Source organism: Carassius gibelio, chromosome A20, assembly GCF_023724105.1.
Source record: "Carassius gibelio isolate Cgi1373 ecotype wild population from Czech Republic chromosome A20, carGib1.2-hapl.c, whole genome shotgun sequence".
Lineage (NCBI taxonomy): Eukaryota > Metazoa > Chordata > Actinopteri > Cypriniformes > Cyprinidae > Carassius > Carassius gibelio.
The window spans coordinates 12,102,537-12,116,396 of record NC_068390.1 but is presented as its reverse complement, the minus strand read 5'-3'; the positions used below and the strand labels follow the sequence as shown (position 1 = coordinate 12,116,396).

General features: G+C 36.2%; 1 protein-coding gene across 1 annotated transcript; it reads left to right on the top strand.

Moving 5' to 3' along the window:
- The first annotated feature begins 1,968 nt into the window (after positions 1-1,968).
- LOC127937978 (desmoglein-2-like) lies at positions 1,969-13,571 on the top strand. Its single transcript, XM_052534325.1, has 14 exons — positions 1,969-2,181; positions 4,102-4,230; positions 5,029-5,190; positions 5,313-5,454; positions 6,239-6,402; positions 6,649-6,780; positions 6,872-7,057; positions 7,884-8,311; positions 8,609-8,751; positions 9,753-9,974; positions 10,162-10,413; positions 11,129-11,256; positions 11,372-11,680; positions 11,944-13,571. Exons 1-14 carry the CDS (start codon positions 2,128-2,130, stop codon positions 12,988-12,990), a joined length of 3,498 nt encoding a protein of 1,165 aa, XP_052390285.1. The 5' UTR covers positions 1,969-2,127; the 3' UTR covers positions 12,991-13,571.
- The last annotated feature ends 289 nt before the right edge of the window (positions 13,572-13,860 follow it).

Genomic DNA, 13,860 nt, shown 5'->3' with positions numbered 1-13,860 from the left:
GTGCAGGCTTCATCTGAATAGAGCTCACATTCAAGATATTCTCTAAATGTGTGCAAATGGTGAAGACTTTCTATTGAGAGCCTCTCTAAAGGGCCTCTGTAACCACCCTTGGCATCATATTCTATTTCTAGAGACCCCAAGGCCTTTTTAACATCTCTAAAACCATATTTAAACCATATTTTAGTACTTAATGACATGATGATTTGCCTTTGTTTTTGTCATTTATAAAACTGAGAGTCAGCAAAGTGAACAATTGAGTGAAAGAAAGTGTGTGGGTGTGAATAAATGAAAGAGATTGACTGACAGAAGGGAAGAACAAACCGCTCAAGTTGTCTTTTTTCCCCACTATTTTTCCTACACCTCCTTTAAAGAAAGCAGACATGCCATGACTTTACCTTCCGTCAAAACCCTCCTCTTTTCCACTGAAGTGCTATTTTCTGAAATAATTTAGTCTACGAATAAACATCACAAATAAAAGACTATAGAAAACTATATCTGCTGATTATGGCCAAACCCTGACGTGTTTCTGTTAAGCCATTTTAAGAATAACCAACTTTATATGTTAAGGTGTGAGCTTCTGAGGAATCGATTTATTCTAGATGTGATTATTAATAATTCTTAAGAAGAGCAGCTCAAAAAGCATTGCTTCTTTTAATCTGCTACTGAAATTGATATCTGGACCAGTGCAGTAGATTTATACCAATGTACTACATATGATTGCTTTTGCATATGAAGGTTTTTGTCTGATTTAAAAATGATTCATCTCAGAATGATTTTACGATCTATTATTTCCATTAAAACGAGCTTAGAATTGATCCACGTGAGATAATACAAGATCATACTGTCAATGAGTTATAGAAGCATGCATGTGTTATGAACATACTGTATGTGCAAACTGTGTGGCTTTAATAATGATACTACAGTATGTGTTTTTAAAGGTATTTTAGTATGTCAAACAAACAAATAAAGAATACAGTAACTCTTCATTTTCAGTGTTAGTTTTAACTTTCCCCGTGGAATTTTTTTTTATTTTTATTTTTTTGGCCTTTTGACACAGACCTGTGTTTTCCAGCTTCTTGATTGACAAATGTTGTAATCAAAATGTTTAGGTATAGTACTGTTTATACTGAGTGTTTCTACATTTATTTAGGTAACATACATTGCTTATTTAAGGCTTTATACTTACATACATGAATACATTAAAACCCTTTTTAAAATGATGCATAAAAAAAAAAAAACACGTTGGTTTTAAACACTTTAAAAAGGTGAATTTTTCAAAGGAGTACTTTTTTCCTCTTTTATCACTTTATTTTACATTTCGATTGTTTATTCTTTATGTCTGTCAGTATGAAATGCTCGACCCTGAAACTTTCCATTTGAATACTGAAAACATTACATTTGTGGAAATATCCGCATTAGATTCACCTTCTAGTTCACTCCAAAATATTATTGTGAAATCATAAAACTTTCAACCCATTTTACCTGTTACTCTTCAAAGGACAGTTATAGTCCAAGTTAAAACATATATTAAGATGTAACTCGAGATGACACAATGCAATTTATTAACACATTCTTTGAGACATTCTTTGTCTGACATTATATATAAGATGTTACAGATAAAAATAAATGTATTATTAATTTTCCGTTTAAAAAACTTTATTTTATATTTGTGTGTGTGTATTTTTTATTATTGTTATTATTATTATTATTATTGTTATTATTATTATTGATCTAAGTTTTGTTACTCACAGTACACCACATAAAGGTTTAAGGATGGGTTTTGTGGATATATGTTAGTACTACTGGGTGAGAACACTTGCCACCCCACCCTTTATGATACATGAAGTCTAATTTTGAAAATGTTTTTGAACCCCCCCCCCCCCCCCCCCCACTTTCTCTAGCTAGCTCACCCCTCCATCTTTGTGACGTTAGGTCGGTCCTCCTATTATCCCGCAAGGTGAGGGTGTGGGAGAGACACTGAATAAGGAGTTTCTCTAAAGCTCTCGGAGTCGTTCTCTTTGTCATTATCGCGCATCACACAGCACCGGGACACCGCTTCTTTTCCAGTAGCAGCTGGTGACAGCAGCGGATCTCAGGTGTCAGGAAATATCGTGTGTTCGTCCGGCCATGGCCCGGCGTATCTCGCCTGCTGTTGCTTTTCTGTTTTGTTTCGGATTATCGGTAAGTTTCTCGTGTTTTTAATCTTTCTGTCAATAGATAACCACGTACTCCATTTTAGTCTTTAGTCTTGTATGGCGAAGTATCGTTTTGTCATCCGAGATAATCGTTATGTGTCTCTGCTTTTTGTTTATCTGTTTGTTTCTTGCACTCTCGATGTGTAAAGCAACCATCCTTAAGTTTATAAAGTTACTGTGAAATAAGTCATGTATTTTCTTTAACCATTGAAATGTCGAAGTGCAAATTCCAACCCTTTAAAGAAATTGACCAAGACAACTAAATGTAAAATAAAGGGCATGGTAAAAAAAAAAAAAAAAAACTTATGCAACTTTCGTCCACTTGTGTCACCTCGATTTTAGTGAGCAAATTAGGACAACAATAAGATTTAGTGGCTTAATTACAGCCTATATAAGTTAGGCTATATATAAGTTACTATGCATAATAATAAATATACATGATTAATTATATAGTGCGTACAATATTATAATATTGTATTATTGTATATTTATTATTTTATATATAATATACAATAAAACCATGATAGGAAATTAGCCACCACTGTTAATGGTATATATATTTACGTAATAATATATATTATTTAATATCTGTCTAGTTGTTGACCATTAACTAGCGAATATTAAATAATATATAAAAACGGTAACATAGTAATTGTATTGTAGTATTTTGTTGGGAAGTTCCAAGTTCCACTATTTAACGGTGTGTTTTTGTAAAGGGCATTTCACTACAAGCTCTGTCTAGTATACAGACTCACAAATTACAGCAGAGAAGCTGGATCTGCAAGTATAAAACTGTACAGCCTATTGTATCCACTTTCAGGAGTGTTGAAATTCCAACCCCCTGGCACCTTAATGAGAACATTTCTCAATAATACTTACTAAGACTCTGATGATGATGAGTTTGTTGATGAGTTATACTGAACAACAGTTGAGTAAAATGGTTACTAAATGAGTGCAACCTTTGGAGAATTTCAATGAAGGGTGATTTTACTCCTGGGTAGATATGCAAAGAGCAGTCTTGGTTGATTTGTCTCTTGTTTGTAATATTTTAAATACCCATTATACCCATAAATGTGTCATACACTTCTGGTGTAAAACGTCTCTCATTTGGGTTAAAAGTTGAGTTTTTACCACTTCACATTTTACCGCAGGTTCTACAAATTGATTTAACAATCATTGGGCCTTCAGTTTATATAAAACCACTTGATGCATGCACCAAACCTTATGTAATTACTACACAATATGTGATGTGTATCACAATATGTATCACTTTTAACACTTGTAGAAGTAACTATTGAAACTTTGCGCAGTAGCCTACAATTCAGAAATGCACAGTTGAAGATAGTAAAGAAAACCCCCTACTAGGAAATCACATTTTATATTTGTGATAGTGCAGCATCTTCTTTACTTCCTGCCACTGTGTGCATACGCTTTATCTCAGTCGTGTGTGGTCTGATTATGTTAAGGTGATCTCGACTTAAGTGGAATGCATTCTGCTTTTGCCAAGTATTTCTTCATCTTATCTTCCTTAATTAGACATCTGCTAAAGTGAAATAAATTATTGACTTCTGTGCAGATTTTTTTTTTTTAGGTTTATATTATTGTATCTATTTCAACTCATTTCATACAAATTACGGCATCTGTTTAATTTTGTCTCTGTACAGACAAGATGAGCTTAGTGTCAAACAATGCATGCGTGCAAGTTACAACCACAGTGTTTCGATCATTTATAATGAATCACCAGTGAATAATTTCTGAAATGCAAATGAGAACATTTTCACCAGACAGGGCAGCAAATATAAAAACAAATATTACTCTGTCTTTCTCTTTTCTGCTGTGTGTGGGAAAGTTGGTGGAATAACTCTGTCTTCACAAATTGTTGTTGTGCATTTCTGTTCTCCCACAGAATGTGTTTGAGGTTGAAGCCAGATTCCAGAACTCTGTGGCCCTCCACAGGCAGAAGAGAGAATGGATCATCCCTCCCCAAATCTTAGAAGAGAATGTGGATTACACCAAGAGAGAATTCATCGCAAAAGTGAGACATTTTCTGCATTAAACATGTTAATATGCTGATATCAACATTAATGTACAAACAATGTGCAAAAATGACACGAAAATAAATCAGGCAAAGCAAGGCATCAGCTTTTTCACCAGGGAGTTGAAAAGGGAAAAATTAGATGATGCAAATTATATTATAGGAACAGTTCACACGAAAGTGAAAAGTTGGTGAAAATGTACTCACCCTCGGGCCGTCCAAGATGTAGATTTATTTGGTTTTTCATCAGAACACATTTGGAGTAATTTATCAATACATTACTTGATAAAAACATCACATTCATCCACAATTTGTTTCATTTCTCTTCACAATTCATTATTTGATAGACTGTAATGGTGTGGATTACTTAAAGATGTTTTTATCAGCTGCATGGACTCTCATTCTGACGGCACCCATTCACTGTAGAGTCATCCATTGCTGAGCAAGTGATTTAATGCTATCTTTAACTCATAAAATCATCTTTGAGAGTACATTTTGAACAAATGTTCATTTTGGGAGAGCTATTCCTATAATTCCTTTAATGGTATGCACAGAAATAACACATGAAAATTGCAAGTTTAGCTTCTTGTCATTCAAACGTTGGAGATAAAAACTGATGTTTACAGTATCATTGGTGCACATGTAAGAGTAGTTGGTGAAGTCCCCACTTCACGTGTGATATAGTGAAACAATATCATTAACAAATCCAAATATTTAAGATTTGGAGTGCTTAATGTGTCAGGCCACCGTGGCTTGATTGGCTTTTGGGTTAAATAAATGTGTTTCTGATTTATTTAGATTCGCTCAGATAAAGAAGACCTCAAACAGAGAAATGTGAAGTACTCACTGAGGGGCATCGGTGCAGACCAGAGGCCGTTCAATTTATTTGTTGTGGATCCTGAAAGTGGATATGTAAGGATAACAGGGATCCTTGATAGAGAGACCATCGCAATGTACAATGTAAGTAATGTAATGGCCATGATGACAATGATGATTCATGAAGATGATGATGAAGGTGGCTTTGACACCTACACTCGATTATGAGGGATGGTGATCTTAAATCTATTTCTTCACCTCTGTAGCTTTCAGGCACTGCTACATTCAGAAATGACACAATCGCAGAGAATGACATTGGGTTGAGAATAAAAGTGAAGGATCAGAACGATAATCCGCCTGTTTTTGGGCCAATGGAACCTGGGAATGTGTACGAGCTCAGTAAAGTAGGTATGTGAACTGCAGTTGTTATAGGTAAAAAACAAAAAGGGACTTGAAGTGTGTACAATAAGCATAATGGTGATTACAATAATTATCATGTGTAATTCTGCATGTGGGTCATTGACTCAGACCAACACGTTTTTATTCTAGATCTCTGTATGTATAGATCTTTGAATGTCTCATAATTCATTTATAAAAAATCAGCTGCAATTCTTATTAATATTTGGTAAAATAAGGTTAGTTGTAAAATGCCATGTGTTTTAATGATATTTATGAATTAATAATTATATATAATATAAACAATCTTGAAATAAACCCTACACTTAAAAAAAATGTTTCTTATGCTCACTGGTGCTGCATTAATTTGATACAAATATAATATAAACATTAATATTTTGAAAATATTATTAAAAATTAACATTTTATTGAACACAGTTTTTTCAACTGTAATTTTTTTTTATATAATTTATTTCTGTGATGCCAAAGCTGAATTTTCAGCATCATTACTCCAGTCCTCAGGGTGATATGATTTTTGAGAAATCATTGTAATATGCTGATTTGCTGCTCAATAAATATTTCTTGTTATTACCAATTCTGAAAACAGTTCTACTGCATAATATTTTTGTGTAAAAAAAACACTCACACCTCTTGATATGTACTGTATACTGTATAAAAAAGTAGGAAGGTTTTTAAAATTTTATGAAACCACAATGAATACAAAGAGAACATTTCTAAAACGTTTTAAACTAGATTCTTCTTTGCATTTATCACGTGCACTCCTTATTGTATACAGAAACATCAGTTATGAAGGTTAATTGCTTTGATGCTGATGAGGAAGGACACCCAAACTCTCAAATCAAGTATGAGATTGCTGAGCAGCAGCCAGCTGGGGATCAGATGTTCAGAATTGATACTGACGGGACAGTCCTTGTTACCAATCCTAATCTGGATAGAGAGGTGAGAGGTCACCATCACTGCATCAAATGTGCACCTAATATCCAACATACAACATAACACACACAGACTCCATGTGTTTGCACTGGCTCTGACAGCATTTGTAGGCTTCGGTGTCAGTGCCAGATGTTCTGTTATTGTTTCAGTTTAAATGAGTAATGGAGGAGCACAATACCCGCTTTTGTTGAACATATTGAACAATATGTAAAAGATTCCACCCGTTTATTTACTCTCCATCTGTTTCTTCAGACTATTGATCAGTATGTCCTGCTTATCAGAGCATCTGATCTGTACGGAGCCCAAGGCTGCAATGTCGCCACAGGAACAGTCACCATCCAGATCATGGATGTCAATGATAATGCGCCTACATTGGAAGGCCCAGTAAGAAAATGTTTACTTCCACACAGTTTTAATATGTTGTTGTAGTTGTCCCTGCAATTTATGCAACTTCTTTTTTTTCCTTTCTCCATAGTTTGAAGCCACTATTGAGGAAAATACAGAGAAAATAGAGGTGATGAGACTTAAAGTAACCGACAAGGATCTTGAGAAAACAGAAAACTGGGAGTCTAATTGCTTTATTGCATCAGGCAATGAGGCTGGATACTTCAGCATTCACACGGACCCAAAGACCAATGATGCAGTCATTATGCTAGACAAGGTGTGCAATGATATGTGCTGGTTATTTTATTTTATTTAATTTTTTTTTATAATTTCTAGGATAGTTGTGCATAGGGTTTTTTTTGTCATACCAAAATGACAGTATTCATACCAATATTGGTCAGGTATCACAATTCTCAATACCAGTTTTGACACCACAGGAAAAAAAAGAATTCAGTTTAGTAAACAATTATTTTAAGTAAGCAGTCAATAATAAAGGAAATAATGTAAATGCAGTTTCTCAGGTTCTCTTTTCAGTATTGTTTTTTTTAATGAATATTATTGACTTAATAGACATTTTCAGACATTTTCAAATGTAATTTAATTTTATGTTGGCAAAGCTGAATTCTCAGCAGCCATTTGAAATAGAAATCTTTTAATGTTGTACGTCTTTACTCTCGCTTTTTATTAATTGAATGCATCATTGCCAAGTGAAAGTATTAACTTATAAAATACTTTCCCCAAAATTTTAAATAGTAGTGTACTTTAATTATTGATAAAAAAGTATTTTATTAACATTCTCATTATACATAATTTATTGTGTTTGCGTTAATACATTGCAAAGATGGGACATTCTGATGACCCGTGAAGAAATTGCATTTTTACCATCCAAAAGAGTTAGTCAGACAGCACTTGGGTGATAAACTGAATCGGTACTTGGTTATACTGATACAGAAGAAAAGCTAGTATTGTTACCTTGTTATAGAATCAACTTTCTTTAAAAGTACCAGTACTTCTGACATTGTAACTTATAGCATGTAACTGAAGCAGATTATACTCTCAGCCATTTGCTTGAAAAAAGTATATCATGTCTGTTTTCTCTGAAGGCTGTTGATTATGAGGATGTCAAAGACCTGAAACTTACCATTGGTGTAAAGAACAAAGCTCCGTTCCACCCCTCTGTGACTGGAGGACAACAAGGAGTAAACATAAACTATGGTGGCACCGGTGATGGCGCAGGAGGAGGAGGAGGAGGAGGAGGCGGAGGAGGCGGAGGTGGAGGTGGAGGTGGAGGTGGAGGCGGTGGTGGTGGCAGTGGCAGTGGCAGTGGAGGCGGAGGAGCTGCCGGTTCAATGTCAGGGAGTCAGATGTACAATTTGAACATAAAGGTGAAAAATCAGCCAGAAGGACCCAAGTTCGTTCCCCTAACAAAAGCCATTCCCATCTCTGAAGGCAAGACTTTTAACAGCAATGAGGTCATCACAAGGTACCCGGCCATTGACACAGACACCCAAAAGGAAGCTACCAACGTCAAGTAAGTTTACATAGAAACTGTTCGTTTGCACTTTATTTTACAGTACGTGTACTTACATGTACTTATAGTGTATTTATTGTGTATTTATCTAAGAAAGTTCTGGTAATACAAGGTAACTACATAGGTTAGGGGTAGGTTTAGGGTTAGTACCTAGTTATTACATAGTTATTGTAATTACTATAATAAGTACATAGTATGTACATGAGGAACAGGACTGTAAAATAAAGTGCTAAGAGGAAACAGCATACAAAAGAATAAGAAATGAGCTTGTAACAACTACGTTCCCTTTTCTTATAGGTATGTTAAAGGATCTGACCCAGATAACTGGCTGACCATCGATGAGAAAACTGGGGACATTAGACTGAACAAGGCACCTGACCGCGAGTCCAAGTTTCTTGTTAATGGCACTTACTACGCCCAGATTTACGGCATAACTCAAGGCAAGTTCCCGGCAGGATTATTCATCAAAACTTAAAAGCTTCAATTGGTAGTTCACCCAATAATTATTATTCTGTCATAATTTACTCTCCCGCAAGTTGTTCAAAGCCTGTATGAGTTTCTTTTGCCGATCACAAAAGAAGATTTCATGAAAAATGTTGGTAACCAAACAGTTGCTGGTAGCCATAGACTTCCATAGTATTTTCTTTCCATGTATGGAAGTCTGTGGCTCCGAGCAACTGTTTGGTTACCAACAATATAAATATAACTTATTTTATTTCAACTAGCTGTCAAGGCAACATTTCTCATTTTTATTTAGTTCAATGTGAAGTACTAAAATAACTTAAACTAAAACTAAAAACAATGTAGACATTAATAAAGAAAAAAAAAATAGTATAAAATTTGTATATAAATGTTACTAAAATAACACTGGTTCCAGGTAAAAGGGAAAACATTTCTTTCTTTGTTAGTTTATTTATCTACTGTAACTGTTCTTTTTTTCTGAATTGTTGCCATATGTTGCCAGGTTATTGTTCACTGCCATAATATGATGTGATAATATACTTTATTAACTTATAGACCAATCATACTTCCAGTCTGCCGCATTTTTAATCAAATGGACATTGCAGGTTCATAAGCTGTCCTGAAGGTGTCGCCATCTACACATTGATCAATAATAGTTACTGAGTACCACTACCTGGTCACTTTTTTGATACTTAACCATCTGCAAGTTATGTTGTAAAAAACAATATTTGATTTAATTTACTTATACCATTAATTTATAATGAATTATCTTTTTCTATATTTTTCTTTTAGTATTTATTAATTAATTAATTTTTTACTAAGGGAAAGTAGATCAAAAGCTTTCTTTTATTATACTTTTTGACATTTCAGTTGTAACAGTATTCTAACATTTGTCTCACATTTAGGTTTATGTATTGTATGCAAATCAAAAAATAATACATAATTTTTTTTTAAATATTTTTTTCCTTCTCTCTTATAGACTTGCCTTCGAAGACGGCAACAGGCACCATTGCCATCCAGGTAGAAGATTTTAATGACCACTGCCCAACTTTGAAAAGTAAAGTCACGACACTTTGTACTGAAAAGGATGCCGTCTTAGTCACTGCGGTGGATGAGGATGCACCGCCCAATGGGGCTCCATTCAGCTTCAATGTTGTCCCAGAAGGAACTATGGGGAAATGGACAGTCGAGTATTTAAACGGTATGTGTGTCTGTTGGGAACACAGTAGCCTACACATTTTCTGACCCAAAACGATATCTCACTAACGTAACATTTAAACATTGCATTGGAGTTAAAATATATTTTCCTAGTTACTAGTCATAGATCTGTTAATCAGGATAAAACTACTGACTCTGTGGTTGAGATGTTCTGTTTTTCTTCTGATCAGAAACCACTGCCATCTTCAGAACCCATGAAAAGCTGTGGCCAGGAGAATACAAGCTGACGGTGGAGGTCAAGGACCAGCAGGGATTATCATGTCCAGAACCTCAGAAATTCCAGGTGGATGTGTGCACCTGTACCGACCTGGAAGCTTGTGACCGAACAGGAGTAGATGGTCAAACAGGAGCATTTAAGAAGGGATCCAGATTGGGACCTGCTGGAATCGGCCTTCTCTTCCTTGGACTGCTTTCATTATTGCGTAAGTCCACACCACTATCTTTACGAAGTCTACCATGTACTTTCCTGACATTCCCTAGATGTTTGGTTAATTGCCTGGTTTCTATTTATGCCGCATTTAAAGCTAAAGTGTGCTGTTTCAGCATAATGGAATTACAAAACCAATGCATATTTTCAGGAGCAGGTGTAAAGATTGACAGTAAGGAGCTACCATGTGTGGCTGTGTTGAGTTAAGCGTACCTGTCGAAAAGAAACTCCTAAACATTCCACCAATTTATTCCACCACAGCCAGTGTTTACCCGAATTTTTTCCTGCTTTAACCAAATATTAAGTCTTTTTTCCATGTGATGTGTCAGTCCTAGTCCCACACTGACTAAACTACAGAAGCCATACCCCAGTCTCTCACTATAGGTAGAGCTGGAAACAGATTGAATGATCAGAGCAAACTGTTCTACATTTTGACATTGGATTAGGTTCCCCAAAAATAACAATACTGTCATCATTTACTCACCTAATTTGCAGAGTACAAAAGAAGATATGTGAAGAATGCTTTCATTTATAAATTGGAAGTCAGCCAGGTCCAAAACAACATTGCATTCCACAGAAGAAAGCAAGAGTTGGAACAACATGATCTAATTTTTTGGGTGGACTTAGCCTATTAGGCAGAATACCAGACAGATCATGATTGATAGCTATTATTATGTGAAAATGAAGGCTGTATTTCTCCTCTGTTACAGTCATCCCACTCCTGTTGCTGCTGTGTCAGTGTGGAGCTGCTGGGATGGCGGGAGCTTTCACGGACATGCCCTTTGACACTAAAGAGCATCTCATCTCTTACCATACCGAGGGCCAGGGAGAGGACAGGGTAAGATCTTGATCTTCTAATTGATTTGCAATATATGTTATCAGGAACACAATCTGATTAAGATGTTATTTCTGTTATAAAGCCTAATAAATCAAACCCTTTTTTTCTCTGATAGGATGTTCCCCTACTTGATGTTGTTGACGGACGAAAGATGTCTTTTCTGTCAAAAGACGGTGTGGGTGGTATGTACTTCGCAGGAGGAGCGTTGGGAGCAGGGGGAGCGTTAGGAGCAGGAGGAGCGTTAGGAGCAGGAGGAGCAGGCTTCCTGGAGTCCACTTCCACAATGGGTGGCCGTGGCTACAATGACATGGAAATGTCCTACTTGAACTCGATCAGGAGAAATGATACTCTTAGGAGCAGAGAAATGATCGGTTTTGATGGAATGGCCGTGTCTGAAATGTTCCTGGGTGAATACTATTCACAGGTTAGTATATACAGTACCTACAGGAAAGTGTGTGTATAAAGTCAATTCATCGCATTTATTTAGTGTGATTAATTAGCTGTCTGTCTTGTCTATCTACTGTTTTATTTTCAACCTTCTATTGTTCTATTATTTTATCATTCTATCTATCATTTCATAGTTCTATCTACGTATGTGGATCACATGTGTGTCTGTATGAATGTATATTATATTATATATATATATATATATATATATATATTTATTTTGTTTTATGTGTGTTTCAGAAAAGCCGTGCAATTGAGGATGGATTTGGTAAGAATGAAGCTATGGTGTATGACTATGAAGGGAAGGGCTCTCCTGTGGGCTCTGTGGGCTGCTGCAGCATCCTCGAAGATAACAATGACCTAGAGTTTCTCAATGACCTCGGGCCCAAGTTCACTACTCTCGCTGAAATATGTGGCGGTAAAAAGAAGGAGGCCCCAGCTCCTCTTCCTCCCCCGGCCAAACCCATCGTGGACCGTACCGAGGTGTCTTCATCAACCAATGTTATAAATTCTGGGAATATTACCACTAACAGAGCTATATCTTCAAACGCTCTGAATACCGCTTCCAACACGGCTATGACATCATCTACTCATGTGGAGAACTTCCTTGTCACAGACAACCGGCCCACAATGATTACGAGTGTGCAACCGGCTCCAACGGTCCTGATGCAACCCCAGCAAATGTACTACATGGTGGAGCCGCAGCCCAGCACGGTTCTGCTCACTGAAAGGCCCTCCATGGGACAGAGCATGTACGTCCTGAACAGCGGCCCGGTATCCGAGGGGATGGTAGTCCAGGGAGGCAACATAGCATCTAATACCCTGACCCGCGGTGAGAGAATGGTGTTTGTGGACAGAGGTGCACCGGCTCAGGCCGGGATGCTGCACACAGGTAGTCTGTCTGGATCACAAGTGCTCTTGGTGGATGGGGGAGCCACAAGCGGTCATATCCTTCAGGGTGGTCAAGTCCTTCAGGGGACGCTTCAGAGAGGGTTTGCTGGATCTCAGGGCGTTATGGTTGTGGAAGGACAAGGGGGTCAACTGATTCAGGGGACCCTCAAAAAAGGTGTTTCCACTCATGGTGGATCTCAAAATGTCCTTTACATGGAGAGCAAAGGGGGATCAGGTGTGAGCCAGGGGGGTCTTCAAATGGGCATGTCGGCCACCGCAGGGTCATTTGGTAGTGTCGGGTCGGGTGGGTCATCTGTCCAGATCAACCAAAACCCATCATCACACAAAGTTGTTGTCCAAGAGAGAAAAGTTGTGACAACACAAAGTATCAAGTAACAACAAATCACTCATACAGTACTTGTACAGTCGTAAAAAAGGTGTAAATCAAGTCTTCAGAGCTCATGCATGCAAATCATTAGTTTCATGTTGTCAACATGTAAGGTTGGAGGGAATATGCAAATTAATGCTTGAAAAACTGGTTCTAATGCCCTTGAGCATGTATCTCAGTTTGTAGTGCACAATACACTTTCTTTTCCTGTTAGTTGCAGAAAATATGCCTACGTTCTGGTATCCCTGAGGCTATTTATGAGCAGTTTATGCAAATAGGCTCAAATCTATTTTCGTAAAATGCAAATATTTTATGTATTGTTTTGTATTGTTGTTGTTTTGTTTGTTTTTTCTTTAATGAAAATTACAGTGCTGTCCCATACAAATCAAGTGAACTACAATGTATATTTTGAGTTGCCATTTATAAAAATGTTTAGCGTGCTTCGTTTACCAGCACTGGTATGGTGTGCAATTTTCCAGTATTTTCCAGTTCTCTTCTTAGTTTCTGTTTGTAAACAAGTAGGAAGTCTGATTTAGAAGCTTGTGTTTTTTCTTTGCAGTGCCGTTAAATAAAAAAGACCAAACCCACATTCCAACCAATAATGATTTATGTATGAAATTAATAAAAAAAAAAAAAAAAAATAGATATATATTTTTTACATTTAAGAATAAAGTAGCTAATGCACATTCTGTTTGTTTAGTTCATTGGAATTTAATTCTTAATACAAAAAAAAAAAATATATATATATATATATATATATATATATATATATATTATATATATATATATATATATATATATATATATATATATATATATATATATATATATATATAAAACATTACAGTTGTGGTGCAGGTATTTTCCTATTCACAGCT